Genomic DNA, 16,525 nt, shown 5'->3' with positions numbered 1-16,525 from the left:
GATCAATCATAACTATTCATTCTTAAATCTTTTTTACATACTTTCTAACAATTATAAATAAAAACAAATGCTTGTGTGCTTAAAAAGTATACAAAAATTTCTCCTCCTTAAGTTAATACATATAAAAGGGTGGTTGACCAAAGTGTGAGGGATATAGTTGCAGCACTGTATGTCCACAAGGTAATAACTGAGGCCTCCTCAGTGCCTGCATCAAATAGCTGAGTCATGGTACCTGCACAATTTTATACCCACCATCCATAGTTATTAGTTAAACTTAATATATGAATTTAATTCTAATAATCTCACGCTAAAAGAATCATTCAATTGTATATTGTCATATAATTGAAAATAGCTAATTTTTTAATTTATTGTTTAAAAAATTATTTAAACTATAAATTTAATTAAATAATTATGTAAAACTCTTTATACTATCAGTATATATAGGTTAGATTAATAGAAATGACATTTTATAGGAAGTTATATGAAAAGGAATATCTGAATGCATGAAGAAACTTACAAATATTCATTGCAGGTGGCATGGCATACTGCATGACAAGGACATACTGAAACAAAGGATCTAATGGAAGAAACCCTAAACTTGCAGCTCCTCTCACAATGTAAAGTCCAATTGAAGGTAATAAGAAAAGTCTAACTAACACCACACTAATCAGTGTCAGTGGTTCTATAGTGGATGATTTCATGCCTGCAATAATTAATTATGTTACATTCCAAAATATTAGAAAAGAAAAATATTAATTTTGTTGAATATATTAATTTAGTTTCATGATTGATATTAAGGTAAATAATAGAGTAGAAACTACAAATATATATATATATTCACCTAATAAATCATTATACATGGGATATCTTATTAGATGTTATATATTTTTTAGAAAAAATGATAAATAAGTCTCTGACTTTTTATCTCTAAAGACAAATAAGATATCAACTAATTAAAAAAAGAAAAATGTTCTTCACCTTCTAAAACGCGAAACATTTAAGTCTTTTTGAGGACCGATTTATCTTTATATTTTAGATAAAAAGACTTAAATATTTCATATTTTTAAATGTTAGAGACATTTATATTTTTAATTAGTCAAAAACTCATGTGTTTTCGAATTAAAAAATTAGGAACGTATTTATCTTTTTTTTTTTTTAATAGAAACCTATTTTGAGCATTTTTCTTGTGGTGATGAATAATATCCAATACCTTGAGTAAGGTTGCCACCAAGCAAAATGGTGATGCAAGGAATTGTCCCTTCCCTGTGAATTATAGGTATAATATAAGTGTATGCTACAAATTAAAAGCAATAATAATAAACAATAATATAATTGAGAAATAATAATTGGTTTAATTTTATGAGAAAATATAATGCAAAATACAAACCCTAGTAACTGAATGGTCTCTTGGATCACTCTCAATGGAGCATCTTCTCCAATTATTAGGCTCCTGAGCCAGTCAACCCCACCAAAGATGAAACCTAAAAACTGATCATATATTTAAAGGGGTAAAAAAGTAAAAATATCTCAGGATCATGTTTAATTCATTAATCACTACACAATCAAAATAGAATAAACCCTCAAATAATTAAGAGTATATACCAAACTTCGTCCTAAAAAATTTTGCATTGGACATTTTCGTTTTCAAAAAAAATTTATTACGTTTAAGTTTTTAAATTTTACAAAAATAAGACATATTGATTCTTTCATTTTACTTTTGAGAACCTACTTATTCAAGTAAAAAAACGGGTCCAACTATGATAAAAACCTATATATCTTATTTTTATAAAATTCAGAAACTTTAATGTAATAAAAAAAATTTGAAGATAAAAACGTTCGACACAAAATTTCTTAGAGACCTATTTAAGTATATACTACTCAATAATTAAAATAAGTATTGATCAAAATAATTCTACAAGTATTGATCAAAATAATTCCTAGCATACATTTAACAACTTTCATTTTAATTTTTATATTTTCTTTTAGCCAAACTTTAATTTTTATAAACCAAACTAGTTCCACAAGTATTTACTTATAAAATCACAGACTAATAAAATAATCATTTTAAAATACTATGACTATTATGTTTAAAATAGAAGAAGGAACTCACTGTAGCAATTGTTGGGGGTGACAATAGTTCTGACACTATTTGGCTCACAGTTTCAACCAATCCTTGCCAACACGATTGTGGAACTTGATCTAGAATCTACACATTTAGATTTAGATTCATTTTATAATGTAGAAATTAATAAGCTTTTGAAATATTATATATATATATATATATATATATATATATATATATATATAGTTATGCATTATGCATGTATAGTATAAAATAAAAAATTTAGAGAAAATAACAAATAGGTCCCTGACCTTTTGTCTCGCGGACATTTTCGTCCCTGACCATTGAAAAATACTTTTAAATCCCTGACCTTCACAAAATTTGGACGGATCAGTCCCTCCGTCCAAATGCCTCCGTCAGGGACTGATCCGTCCAAATGTCTCTGTCAGGGACTGATCCGTCCAAATTTTGTGAAGGTCAGGGACTTAAAAGTATTTTTCAATGATCAGGGACGAAAATGTCCGCGGGACAAAAGGTCAGGGACATATTTGTCCTTTAAAAATTTAATAAGCTATGCATTATTACAATTTGGTTTTCAGTGTCTCTGTTTGTGTTTTGATTTTGATTCCCTTTGAGAAGGCTTGTTTGTGTGTTAGCATCATCATAGTTTTTGTTGGGAATCTTCAAGATTTGAGCAGCTTCCCATGCCTTATATTTCATGGCTCTGTCTCTTACTAATTGGTAAGTAAAGGTCCAAATGAATATGCCACCAACCTACAAATAATAATTACACATACATGAACAAAGAAAAATCTAAAGTTACTTTATTTTGTTTTTCTTAATTACTGTTAAAATAATTAGATAATATTAAATATAAATAAATATATAATTATAGATGTTACATGTATAAGTTATGAATATTAAGTTAACTTAAATAATTTTAAGTTATTATACATTTATTATATTATTCTTGTTATCTATTATTATTACCTTTTAATACATTATCCATTTTATATCCATTTTCTGTTTTAGTTATTATATTTATCCTTTTAAGTAATCAAATTATATATTCAAATGGATAATTATGAAAACTCATGTGTAATTAATTTCATGTGAAGTTGATAACTGAGAGTCGTTAGATAATAATTTGGTCAAATCTATTAAGGTCTAGTTTGGGTAACCAATTTAATTAAGCTCATTTTGATAAAATAACTTAAACAATAAATGACTCTGTTAAAAGTAACTTATAAATAAGTTATTTTATATTTGAATTTTTAACTCTAAAAGTACTTATTTTATAGAAATGTGATGAAAAGTAGAAGTATTATGAGAGAAGTCATTTTTTTTTAACTTCTCTGTAAGCTCCTACATAGCTTCTTAGAAAGTTGCAATTTGGTTTTAAAAATTGCACCAAACATTAATACTACTACTTTTTATAAGTTAAAAATTAAAAAAAGTTACTTCTAGAGTTTCCCAAACGGGCCCTAAATCATTTAACGACTTTTATCTATCAAATTTATATAAAATTAACTGCACCTGAGTTTTCACCTTATTTTAATAAAACAAATGAATAATTAGTTTAAAAAAAGGAAGGAATTACCGCCAAAGAGAAGGAAGCATATGCAAGTTGTCACGGTAAATTTTAGAAGGTTAAATTTAACAGTGTTTGTAGAATTTTCTAGAGTATTTGAGAATGCTCTAGATGGTTCTGGAACGTTCTAGAATGTCCTAGAAGGTCCCAGAATACCCTAGAAGGTTCTAGAAGACTCTGGAAGGTCATAGAGTGTTCTAGAAGAGTGTAGATGTATATAGAAGTATAAAGAGTGGTATTGAATAATCTAGAAACATTTAGAGAGTTGTGGTAGGATAGATATTTGTAAAGAAGGTTCTGGATGATTAATCTGGACCGTTGATTAGATTTAATCCTAACCATCCATTGAGAAGGTGGATGGCTATAAATAGGGGTGAGAGTTAGAGTTTGGGTGTGTGTAAATCATTTGTAACCAACACTTGAGTAATAAAGTGTTCTTTCCACCAAAGCTTCCTTTTCTTGTGTTCTCTTGTGTTCTTAGCTTTCTTGCTAAGTATTGAGGGTTAGGCTGACTTGGTCTTAGCTCAAGAGGTTGAGTAAGTCCGAGTGCCGGCACGGTAGCGTTGGAGTGTGTCCAAGGCCGTGACAATTTGGTATCAGAGCAAGGTTCGAGAGGGAGCACAAGTCGCTTGTGGGAATGGCTTCTAGTATCACCATGGAGCATGTTGAGTCTCAAAGGGGAAGGGATACTATTCTTTCTCAATGGGGAGGCAAGAAGGTCCGTTCTTCAAGTGAGCCTAGAGGTAAGGACTCTAACTTCTTAGAAGAAAGAGTTTCTATGTTGGAAAATGTTCTATCCTCTATGGATGAGCGCTTCCAAAGGATAGAACATGACAAGGAGACCCTCGAGGCTCACGTATTAGGAGAACTAGATGCTTTCAAAGAAAGCATGCTCCAAATTGAAGAGAAGCTTGAGAATTCCTTAAAGCTATTTGAGGAAGTTCGAGTTTGGTTCGAGGAGGCGAAATCTCGACCAACCATTATAAGGGAGACGACAAAGATTGATCTCCCCAAGCCAAAGGAGTTCAAGGGCGTAAGGGACGCTCGCGAGGTGGAGAACTTCCTATGGCAAATGGAGAGGTACTTCGAAGGCCAAGGGGTGGTCGAAGAAGCAATAAAGGTACGCACTGCAGCTCTCTACCTTTCTGATAATGCTACTTTGTGGTGGAGGAGAAAGTGCGTAGATATGGAAAAGGGCACTTGCAACATAGCCACATGGGAAGATTTCAAAAGGGAATTGAAAAGACAATTCTTCCCTGAGAATGTGGTTTATGAAGCAAGGAAGAAGTTGAGGGAGTTGAAGCACAAGAGTACGATTAGCGACTACGTAAAGGAGTTTACTACTCTCACGCTTCAAATCCCCAACTTAGCATCAGAGGATGCATTGTTCTTCTTCATTGATGGACTCCAACCTTGGGCAAAGCAAGAACTACAAAGAAGGAATGTTAAGGATGTCGATGAGGCCATCGTGGTGGCCGAATCACTCACTGAGTATCATAGGGGAGACTCTAAACCCAAGTCTTCCTCCAAGCCTAGTTCTGCTAAAGGTGGGGGAGACAAGGGGAAGAGCTTCTCAACCAAGAAGGAAGGAAAATACTCTTCAAAGAAAGAGTACGAAGAAAAGAAGAAGGCTTTCGTGCCCAAAGGAGGATGCTTCGTGTGCAAGGGACCGCACCAAATGAAGGATTGTCCCAAGCTAGGGACTTTGGCATCTATCGCTGAGGAACGAGAAGCTCAAACTCAAGTAACTGAGTGTGTTGGATCTATCCAACACATAAATGCTGTGAAGACCAAAGAGGCAAGTACTGCAGAAAAGAAAGGCTTGATGTATGTCAAAGCCTTTATCAATGAAAAACCTGTCATGGCTATGATCGACACTGGTGCTACACACAACTTCATCACGCCTGTTGAAGCAAGGAGGCTTGGGTTGAAGATCACCGAAAAGAATGGCTGGTTCAAACCCGTGAATACCAAGGGTGAACCCCTTAAGGGAGTAGCAAAAGGGGTTGAGATGACTCTTGGTTCTTGGAAGGGCCTTGTGGATTTCTCAGTAGCACCCATGGACGATTTTAAAATAGTCATCGGGCTTGATTTGCAAAGAAAGGCAAATCTAATACCTATGCCATACTACAATATAGTATGCGTCATGGAGAAAGGGTCTCCATGCATGGTCCCTACAATCTCAAAGGCTGGAGGAATTCCGATGCTCTCGACCATGCAACTCAAGAAAGGTTTCAAGAAGGAGGAGATGATGTCTTTGGCTTTACTACAAGAGGAGTCAACAGCCAAAGGAGAAGATGCTCCCCCTAAAATCAAGGAAGTCCTTGAAGAAAATAAGGATGTGATACCTCTCGAATTGCCAAAGCAGTTACCACCTAGAAGAAAGATGGATGACAACATTGAATTGGAGTTAGAAGCGAAATCGCCTATCTCAAAACCATACAGGATGGCGACCATTTCTATGGTTGAAGGAGATATTATGCATATCATCAAGGAAGGGTTGCATCACGATCCATTAGCCAAGAAGTTGGTGGAGTTGGCTAGAGAAGGTAAGACCAAAAGATTTTGGTTAGAAAACGACCTTCTCTACACAAAAGGGAGAAGACTATACGTTCCTAAATGGGACAATCTGAGAAGGAAGTTGGTAAGAGAATGCCACGACACCAAGTGGGCTGGTCACCAAGGTCAGCGAAGGACCTTAGCACTCATTGAATCTTCTTATTATTGGCCTCAAATGAGAGCTGAAGTGGAGAGCTATGTGAAGACTTGTCTTGTGTGCCAACAAGATAAGATTGAAAACAAGACACCAAGTGGGTTGTTGGAACCTTTGCCTCCTTCAGAGCGACCGTGGGAAAGTGTCTCTCTAGATTTCATCTCTGCCTTACCAAAGTCCGAGGGGTTTGGATCTATTCTCGTGGTAGTGGATCGATTTTCGAAGTATGCTACCTTTATACCCGCCCCTACTGATTGCACTGCAGAAGAGGCAGCACGACTATTCTTCAAGAATGTGGTGAAATATTGGGGATTGCCTAAAAGCATCATTAGTGATCGAGATCCACGCTTCACAGGACGACTATGGACAGAGTTGTTCAAACTCCTTGGGTCAGAGCTTCATTTTTCAACAAGCTTCCATCCTCAAACCGATGGGCAGACTGAGAGAGTGAATGCCTTACTCGAGTGTTACTTGAGGCATTTCGTAAGCGCTAATCAGAAAGATTGGACAAAACTCCTCGACATTGCTCAGTTTTCATACAATTTGCAAAGGAGTGAGTCTACAGGGAAGAGTCCATTCGAGATCGTGACTGGACAACAACCGCTTACACCTCACTCTCTTCCTTCCCCTTACTCAGGGAAGAGCCCTGGAGCTTATCATATGATTAAGTCTTGGGAAGAACAAGCAGATGTCACTCGTTCTTACCTCGACAAAGCTGCCAAGAGGATGAAGAAATGGGCAGATAAGAAGAGGAGGCATGCAAGCTATCAAGTGGGAGACAAGGTAATGATCAAACTTCTTCCACAACAATTCAAAGCCTTTCGCAAGGTTCATAAGGGCTTAATCCGCAAATACAAAGGGCCATTTGAGATCATTGGACGTGTTGGGGAGGTTGCTTACAAAGTACAACTCCCTCCCTCTATGAAGATTCACCCGGTCTTCCATGTGAGTATGCTTAAACCATATCATGAAGACCAAGATGAACCGAGTAGAGGTAACTCGAGTCGTGCTCCACCCGTGGTAATTAGATCCTTTGATAAAGAAATTGAAGAGATCCTAGCTAATCGCATCGTGCGACGAAGAGGGGTGCCACCAAGTATCCAATACTTGATCAAGTGGAAAGGGCTCCCGATAACCGAAGCTAGCTGGGAAACTCGCGAAGATCTATGGCAATTCCAAGAACACCTAGAGCGCTATCATGAACAGAACGCGACGAGGACGTCTGCGCAATAGGTGGGGGAGAATGTCACGGTAAATTTTAGAAGGTTAAATTTAACAGTGTTTGTAGAATTTTCTAGAGTATTTGAGAATGCTCTAGATGGTTCTGGAACGTTCTAGAATGTCCTAGAAGGTCCCAGAATACCCTAGAAGGTTCTAGAAGACTCTGGAAGGTCATAGAGTGTTCTAGAAGAGTGTAGATGTATATAGAAGTATAAAGAGTGGTATTGAATAATCTAGAAACATTTAGAGAGTTGTGGTAGGATAGATATTTGTAAAGAAGGTTCTGGATGATTAATCTGGACCGTTGATTAGATTTAATCCTAACCATCCATTGAGAAGGTGGATGGCTATAAATAGGGGTGAGAGTTAGAGTTTGGGTGTGTGTAAATCATTTGTAACCAACACTTGAGTAATAAAGTGTTCTTTCCACCAAAGCTTCCTTTTCTTGTGTTCTCTTGTGTTCTTAGCTTTCTTGCTAAGTATTGAGGGTTAGGCTGACTTGGTCTTAGCTCAAGAGGTTGAGTAAGTCCGAGTGCCGGCACGGTAGCGTTGGAGTGTGTCCAAGGCCGTGACAAAGTGCTCTGGCTCTGCATTTTTCTCTTTCACCAAATGGGCCTCCTTTTTCATAACATATTGCTGGGATTATTACAACTGGAAGATTACCCATATTACCTGATGAACCATGAATTATATCAATATTTTGTTAATTATTTAAATTATTTTTTTATTTGATTCATTAAAACTTGATATTTTTTTAGTTTTTTAGGCTGCATTTAAAAGAGAGATTAAAAGACAGAGTTAAATTTTTATATTATATTTGGTATAAAATATACTAAACTGAATTATGTTTCAGTATTATGTTTAGTTTAAGATAAATATAGAGATTTATGAATAGATTTAAAATTTAAAAAATTAAATAAAAGTATTTTTGAAAAAAATATTAAAATTTCAATTTCTATTTGCAAAAATTTTAATTTTCTATGTCATTACTTTTTGAAAAGACTAAAATTTTGTGTTCTAAAACTAAAATTTTTAGATCGATTATCAAACATAATACGGAGTCATAATTCCCTAATCTCAATCACAGTCTCTAAAAACAAACACTACCTTACAAATCCTTTCCAATTTGTTATTCTCTAATCCATGCCTTTAGTAAATAAAACTCATTATATATGTATCAAGGTATGTATTGTATACATTAGATAGATATAGATATTTATTTTTTAAAATATTATTTAGGAACATATATAAATGAAAGGTTTTCAGATTGAAGTGTATGTATGTGATGAAAATGAAAACATACAAATACAAATGAAAAAGAAAAAATACAAATGCCAAAGCATACCATAATATATAACTTTGATGCAATGCTACCTGTTGAACAAGCAGCAATAATAAGGCCTTCAACTTTCAAGCTTGGCTTTAATAATTTTACAATTAACCACCCAAGAAACCCTCCAATTACAAAGGTACATCCAATGTTAACCGGCATAAACCACCTGCATTTTCATCAATAAACAAACATAAGTTTTACACACACATATAAATTTTACCATAATAATAATAACTGATACAACAATTTTTTTTAAAGTAATTCTAATCAATTGTAAAATATATAATTCTTCTAGGGGATTGAAATTTTACAATAACAAAATTATATCTTAGTTTGGATAAATAGTTTAATTAATTTTTTTTTAAAAAGAATTTAAACAATAAATACTTATATTAAAAGTCGCTTATTTATTTTGTGTTTAGTTTTTTAATCTTAAAAGTACTTATTTTAAAAGAAGAGTGATAAGAAAAACTTTTGATTATGAAAAAAATAATTTTTTTAATTTTTCCATAAACACTTAAATAGTTTTCTTAAAATTTACAATTTGGTTTTAAAATTTATACCAAACATTAATGTTATAACTTTTCATAAGTTAAAAAAAAAATACAAACGGACCCTAAATCTCCTTCATTGAATCAATTATATGAATTAATAAAGAGTTATGTTACGTGTATACTAAAATCAGCCACTAAAGTCAATCACTAGTATAAAATACATGCTGGAATATAAATACACATTGAAAATAAATGAAACCACACATGTATTTATACACAAATATATTGGTGAATGATTTTAGTGACTGACTTTAGTGTACAAATAGCATTTTTTATTAATAAATAACCTCATTGTATCCTCTATGTCTAACTATTGGACTATACCTCATTTGATTAGATACTATCTAATCCTAGCATATTCAAACCACTTAAATAAGATTTCACCAAATTTTTAACAATAGATATGTTTCAACTTATATATTCACCTATTCTTGTTACTTACTTAAATCATACATATTTATATTGCATTAAATTTAGATGAATGCTATCATGCCTTTGAAATTGTGCTTAACTTATTAAAAAAGACAAATAGATAATATTTAATAATTTTTAAATATTTTACTTTTTATTTTAAACATTTTATTTTTTACTTGTATATAACATAACTGGTTAGTGATGGCATTGTAATAAAATTTAGCCTTAACCTTAAAATGATGGCATATAATTATCTGAAAATAAAAATATTAGTAATGCTTTTTTGTCCAAAAAATTAAGAGCTAATAATCTATGCATACCATGATATCATATCATCAAGAGAAACACTCCTTGCAAAACTTGCAAATATAAGTGATGGAGTGAATGCAATGAACACAAGCTGCAAAAGGGTCAAGCAAAATAATGTAAAAGAAAATCAATGATAAAAAGAAGAAAAAAATACATCTTTTTCTGTATAATAGAAAATTATTCAATAAATTAAACGAGTATTTATTATTTATGAATTTTTTTTTTTGTGACTATTTATTATTTATGATTGATACATATATTTGACCATGCGTTACATACATTAATATTTTGTCTCTTTAATTTGAATGATAATCAAAACAAGAAAAAATATATTTAAATTGAATGTCAGCTGCTTTTTTTTTTTTTTTTTACATTTAAGTGCATTAGAATCAAACCATTTATTATAAATTAAAGATTAATTATTCTTATGGTTCTTACACTTTTTTTTTTTAATTGGGTTCTTGTAGGATGTCAATGGGGCAGGGCGGAGGCAGGGATGCCTCCCTGCTCCCCATCCCCGCCTTCAAATTTGCTCCCATCCCCGCCCCATTCTCCGCTGTGGGGGAATATTGCTCTCCATTCTCATTTTCCGCGGGGACCCAATTTCCCATCTACATAATAGTTCTAACTAATTATTAATTTCCATATGAATAGAGCTGCAAGTATCTCTTTACAAAAACTGCAAGATTTTATACAAAAAGTCTAAATGACATGATGGTGACTTCTTTCGAAATAACGCAATGGGGAGACGCAACGACGAGTCAAAGGAAAAGGCAGTGGACGAGGTGGGAGACGCGGCAACAAAGAAGAGAATGGACATGACGGCAGAGTTACAAAAAGGAACGCCGCAAATAGAAATTACGACGCAGTAAGGATGATGGCACGGTGAGGTGTGACGATGCGGTGAGAAGGGTGACGATGGGGTGGCTGCAGAGAGGTTGGATAGAGTATGGGCAGCCTTAGGGATCTCTGAATTGAAAAAGGGTTATGCAAATAAAGATTAGGAGTTTTGGGATTCTATATATATGTGTGTGTGAGAAATGATTAAAAAACATATGTGAGAAATAAACTATTAAGGATAATTCAAGGAATTTATAAATTTCGGGGAATAGCGGGGACGGGGCGGGGATCCCCGCTCGGTCCCCGCGCTTGCTTCGGGGGAATTTTGTCCCCCATCCCCATCCCCGCGGGAAAAATTCCCCACAATCGGATTCCCATTCGGGGCAGTCCCCGCAGGGATCCCCACGTCTCGGGGAATTTTGCCATTCCTAGGTTCTTGCTCTACTTTTAGTTTTATAATTAGTTTCTTCAAAGTGTAAACAATATTAGAGTTAATTGAATATTTTTTTAAATAAAAAGCGTTTATAATTAGAAACCTAATTAGATCTTTGACTGCATGTATTTTGAGAAATATATTCGATTAATTTTAACATTTTTAACATGAAAATAACATAATTATAAAATTAAAAGTAAGGTAGAGATCTAATTGAAAAAAAAATATATAAAAATCTAATTAAAAATTTATAGAGACCAACAGAATAATTAAATCTAAATTAAATTTAAAATTGAAACCCTAATGCCTTTGAAAATTAAATTCAGATAGCATGTTCTCTCTTACCTTATTCAATGATCTTCGAAAATTTTCTGAGAGAAAATTATCAAATTTATCAGATGCCATATAAACTCCCACTGCACTCACAAGTAGGACTTGAATAATTGGATTACTTGCCACCGCCAATAGTTCCCAAAAACCCATTTTTTTTATAAAAAAATTATTAATTATTTATTTGCTTCTCCTTTCTTGTGCTGATGATGATAACAATGATCTCCTTCAATTATAATAATGTCATAGTTGCAGTCTCTGATCTTTCATGCACACTGAAAAATAATAATGTCAAAAGAGAGTTAGTGATGATATGCTAAAATTATAAATCTAAGATAAAAATTTCAAAAAATTAATTACAAATTGCCAACAAAAAATAATAAAGTAGGATTGCTGGGTTTTTTAAAAAAAAAAAAAACATCAGAAATTAATTCAGAGAAGAGTGTTTAATTGTATGAAACCTGAAATTCAAGGTTGAAAGAGAGAAGAGTGTTTTACGATTCATGTAACCAATTCAATTGTTTACAATGGTGAGTAGTTAGATGCATCACTATTTTCGCGTTAAACTCATGGACTCGGTTTACGCCTATATTTTTTTTTCTTTTCTATAATTTATTTATAAAAATATTAGTTATACATTAAACTTAGTTATTAAAATTAGTTATATATAATTTAAATATTTAATTTATTTTTAGTATATATATTAGTACTTAGTTAACTAGCTATAATTCAAATGATATAGTCTTTTTATACTCACCTAGGGGTTGCGAGTTCGAATCTTATATTTTTAATTTTACATTAAAAAAACTCTGTCCAATAAATTATACTATTGTTTTAAAAGATACCTAGTTAAATTGATATTTTAATTTAATTTGTATATGATTAGTAAACAAGAAAGGTACCCAAATAATTAATATTACAATTTTATAGTAAGAAATCAAGGAATTAATGTATTACTCATATTTTTAGTGAAGATATCACTTATCAATGTTTATTTGTGTGTTTTATTTGTAAATATTTTGTTTTGAGTTTTTAAATTTTTTTTTCAAAATATTAAAAAAAGTATTAGTTTATCTTTTATTGTAGCTAACATACTCTCTTCTTCCTTTTCTTTTTCTTTTCATTCTTTTCTTTTTTTTTTTTAAACACCATTCGTTGAGCTTGAAAGCATGTAAGTGTTCTAAACGTTTAAAAAAAATTCCTATATATACATAGAATGAGGTGTTCTTTAATTTAATAAAATTTGAAGGTAAAAATAAAGAGAATTGTTCTTTAATTAATTTAATAAAATTTGAAAGAAAAAATACCATCAAAATTTCAATCCTAATTATTTGTATTATATCCTCCCAATTAATTAACAACTACTATGTTGTTATTGAATTTACACGTTATAAATAGATAGGGTTGTAACTTTTTCTCCCATGTACAACAATAATATAGGGTACAATAAAAATAAAAAATGATGTCATCTAAATTATAATTCGTTTCCATAATAAAAATACTACTTGTACCAAAAGAAGAAAGGTACCATCATTCACATACATGCATGGGTGGGTCTCAAGTCATGATAACACATTATGCAAACATGCAAGTTGTCGATGAGAATCATAATCCCAATGAGCTAAGATTTTTTTTTTTAATCGTAAATAAGAAGATCTAAATTCGTAATTTCTTAAGTGAGTATGAGAAGACGGTGTCATTTAAATTATAACTCGTTGGCCAATAAACTAAGATTTTACTCTTATGTATTTTTTGCTTGTTTAGTGTGCTTTTTACTTAATTCTTTTAGAATAACAAAAATTTTGTAGTCATAAAAATTTTAATATTATATATATAAAAATTCTTATTCTATAAGCTTAAACCAAATAAAATATATATATATATATATATATATTTTTTTTTTTTTAAATTTCTCAAATGTAGAAAATTGCCTTCACATAATCACATGGCCTCAGCTTCCCTTTAATTAGCATGCATGGTTATTAGTATTGTTTACGTATTCAATACAAACTCTATTATATATGAAAGTGAACACAACTGAGATTGTGAATATGAATGAATATCTATGATGGTCCTAGAAGAAAATTTGTCTTATTGATTAATAATTATAATAAGAATGCTTCGAAGATTTGGACAACACTTTGGAGCATAATGGACCTACAAGTCGGTGATACATAATTAATTGGTTCCAATTTCTATGTCCTGCGCGTTCTTTAATTTGTCTTTACCCTCTTTTTCTTCCTTTTTTTTCTGTATGGAATTTTCAACATAATTTACTTAAAAAAAAAAACAAAATAAAAGTAAAAACTATATTGTTTTATTTTTTTCTGCTTAAAACCATTTTTTTATTCACGATTTATGTTTATTTTGCCGACAAAATTTTTTTAATTTTTAATTTTTATTACTATTTATACACTACCGTAGAATTTAACTAGGTTAGGTTTTAGAATAAATCACCAAAATAAAATATTTGGGTTCTAAAATTAGCGAAATACAATTTTTGTAATTTAAATATAAAAATATATTTTTTTATAAAATTATGTAAACCGTGGGAGAGGTCTTACGATTTCAAAATACACATAAAGCGCTGATGGGATTTCGCAGTTTATGTTGATAATAAATTTGGCTAGAAATCATAGTAGGAATCCACAGTTTTTGTGTGAATGGGAAATAAGCATAAACCATGGAAGGAATCTAGTGGTTTATGCTTGCACTAAGTTCCACTATATATAATTAACCCAAATTTAAAAGTTATTCGCCATCATTTAGATATATTATTTGTTGCATTGCAAATATTTATTTAGGTTTATGATTGACTTCAATTCTTTTTTCATCAAGTATTAATGGATTTATAAATATTCAATAACATGAATTTGGGTGTCTGAACTCTAATCTTATTGTATTTATTATAATGGAGGAAGGTGATTATGAGATGATATATATTGACAGAGCATTTAAAGTGGCCATTGCTTCTTTTTTCGTAATTTTAAAGTCCAAATATTTTATTTTAGTAATTTGTCCTAGATTTTATGTATTTTTTTAAAATTAATATAAAAGCAACTATTTACATAAAAATTAAAAGAATAAAAATGTATTAAAGAGTGCTCTGTTAGAGTTAAAAAGTGCTCTGTTAGAGTTTTCTCAAACAGAGCCTCTCTGCTATCAAGGCTTATAGTGATCAAAGTGATTAGCTTTCTACTCTTTTTTTATGAGCATCTGGTTGACCAAGTATTTTTCACGTAACTTTGTATGGCAGAAACAAGGAAAACTAAAGACCAACATGAGGAATCAAGTGAAGAGAAAGTAGAGGAGGTTGTTTTTTTGGAGGAAGAAGATATATCAAAAGGTGTGAATGCTTGCACTAACAGTCTCTATGGTAGAATTTTTGCTGCCAAAACATTCTCGATAGGAACCATGGATAATGCACTAAAGGCAATTTGGGGTAAACCAGAGGGATTCAAAGTCTGCGACATGGGCGATAACAAATTCCAATTTTTCTTCTCTAATGAAGTGGATGTAATCCGTATTGAACGTGGAGCATCGTGGCTGTTCAAAGATTATGTACTTCATGTCAAACGGTGGAATAAAGAGTATACCCCCAATGTGGAGATCATAACTAGTTTCCCAGTTTGGACACAATTTTGGGGATTACCAGAACCGTTTAAAATGCTAGAAGTTTCCAAGAAGTTAAGGGAACGGATAGTGTAGCGACCCTCATTTTTAAAAATATAAATATAAATAAGTTATAATTTATTTTATAAATTGGAGTTTTATATACTTAGAAATTATTTTATTATCGAGTTTGATATCTGCCGATATGAGTAAATATTGGTACTTTTTACTGAGCTTAGCTTTGCTAATGTTTCACCAAATACTTTTCACCCTTAAGTTACTAATGTCATTTAGATTAGTAACTCATATATTATTAATTTTATATATAAATTATTATTATTATTATTATTATTATTTGACTTCCCTATTTCCGATTACCTAGTCTACGCTTTCGTTTATATATATATATATATATATATATATATATATATATATATACATTATTATTATTCACTATTTAACCTAATACTTCAATCATTATATATATCCACTAAAATTTATCATTATTGTTATGTATATATATACATATAATATTAGGTTTTGTAATATAATATTATGTTATTATGATTTATTCTTTCTTCTAGTATAAGTATAATCTATTATTAATAATAAAGAAAGCCTAGGCGGCTTTATATATATATATATATACACCGTAAGAAAGAAAGAAAAAAAGAGAGAGAATAGCGTAACGAAGAGAAAAAGAAAGAACGTAAATTTCTTCGAACTTCCGGCTTCGATTTCTTGCAATCCGTAACTCCAATCAAAAATCTAATCCGGTAAAAGTATTTGTATCCTCCTCCTCTACACGTTGGCACCACTTTTGGTCGGTGAAAGTTGACGGTGACGTAGCTCCTTTATCTCTTGGGTTTGGCCAATGGGAGTTTTAGGAGGCACAGACGATTTTAGACATTTTCTTCTTCGATAGCTCAGTCAGAAAGCTTCTCCAGAGCTTTGAATATTTTGATTCCGTACGAAGGTATGGTTTTGGTTTCTCGTAGTTAATGTTTAATGTCACGTGGAATCTTAGGCTAGAAGACCTTAAGATAGGTATGAACTGAATGAATAATTGATGGATTGTGTATATGGTATAAAATGTGTGGTTTAGTTGTTGTT

The 16,525-nt window shown here is 31.7% G+C and overlaps 2 protein-coding genes across 3 annotated transcripts; one reads left to right on the top strand and one right to left on the bottom strand.

Moving 5' to 3' along the window:
* Positions 1 to 92: 92 nt before the first annotated feature.
* Positions 93 to 11,953, bottom strand: LOC107622189 (protein PIN-LIKES 7-like). 2 transcript variants are annotated; one of them, XM_088502646.1, is made up of 11 exons: positions 11,816 to 11,953; positions 10,209 to 10,288; positions 8,962 to 9,086; positions 8,161 to 8,259; positions 3,663 to 3,685; positions 2,635 to 2,836; positions 2,111 to 2,199; positions 1,388 to 1,488; positions 1,211 to 1,263; positions 518 to 703; positions 93 to 232 (listed from the first exon to the last, which is right to left on the bottom strand). In XM_088502646.1, exons 1-11 carry the CDS (start codon positions 11,951 to 11,953, stop codon positions 108 to 110), a joined length of 1,221 nt encoding a protein of 406 aa, XP_088358772.1. In that variant the 3' UTR covers positions 93 to 107. The 2 variants fall into 2 exon arrangements, with proteins under 2 accessions (XP_088358772.1, XP_016179556.1); XM_016324070.3 differs by having other exon boundaries at positions 2,111 to 2,206; positions 2,648 to 2,836.
* A 3,096-nt stretch (positions 11,954 to 15,049) lies between these two features.
* LOC107619867 (uncharacterized) lies at positions 15,050 to 15,508 on the top strand. Its single transcript, XM_016322105.1, has one exon. The coding sequence runs from the start codon at positions 15,050 to 15,052 to the stop codon at positions 15,506 to 15,508; it is 459 nt and encodes a 152-aa protein (XP_016177591.1).
* Positions 15,509 to 16,525: the final 1,017 nt, after the last annotated feature.

This window comes from Arachis ipaensis, chromosome B10 (assembly GCF_059453495.1).
Source record: "Arachis ipaensis isolate K30076 ecotype BB chromosome B10, ASM5945349v1, whole genome shotgun sequence".
Taxonomy (NCBI): domain Eukaryota; kingdom Viridiplantae; phylum Streptophyta; class Magnoliopsida; order Fabales; family Fabaceae; genus Arachis; species Arachis ipaensis.
This window is presented reverse-complemented; position numbering and strand designations above follow the sequence as displayed.

Excerpts from the sequence above, each read along its gene's own strand:
- LOC107622189 (XM_088502646.1), bottom strand. The coding sequence starts at position 11,953 with ATGGGTTTTTGGGAACTATTGGCGGTGGCAAGTAATCCAATTATTCAA. Across the intron at positions 1,489-2,110 it reads CACCCCCAACAATTGCTACA|TTTTTAGGTTTCATCTTTGG; the intron begins GTGAGTTCCTTC and ends ATATATGATCAG. Across the intron at positions 1,264-1,387 it reads GAGACCATTCAGTTACTAGG|GGAAGGGACAATTCCTTGCA; the intron begins GTTTGTATTTTG and ends TATAATTCACAG.
- LOC107619867 (XM_016322105.1), top strand. The coding sequence starts at position 15,050 with ATGGCAGAAACAAGGAAAACTAAAGACCAACATGAGGAATCAAGTGAA.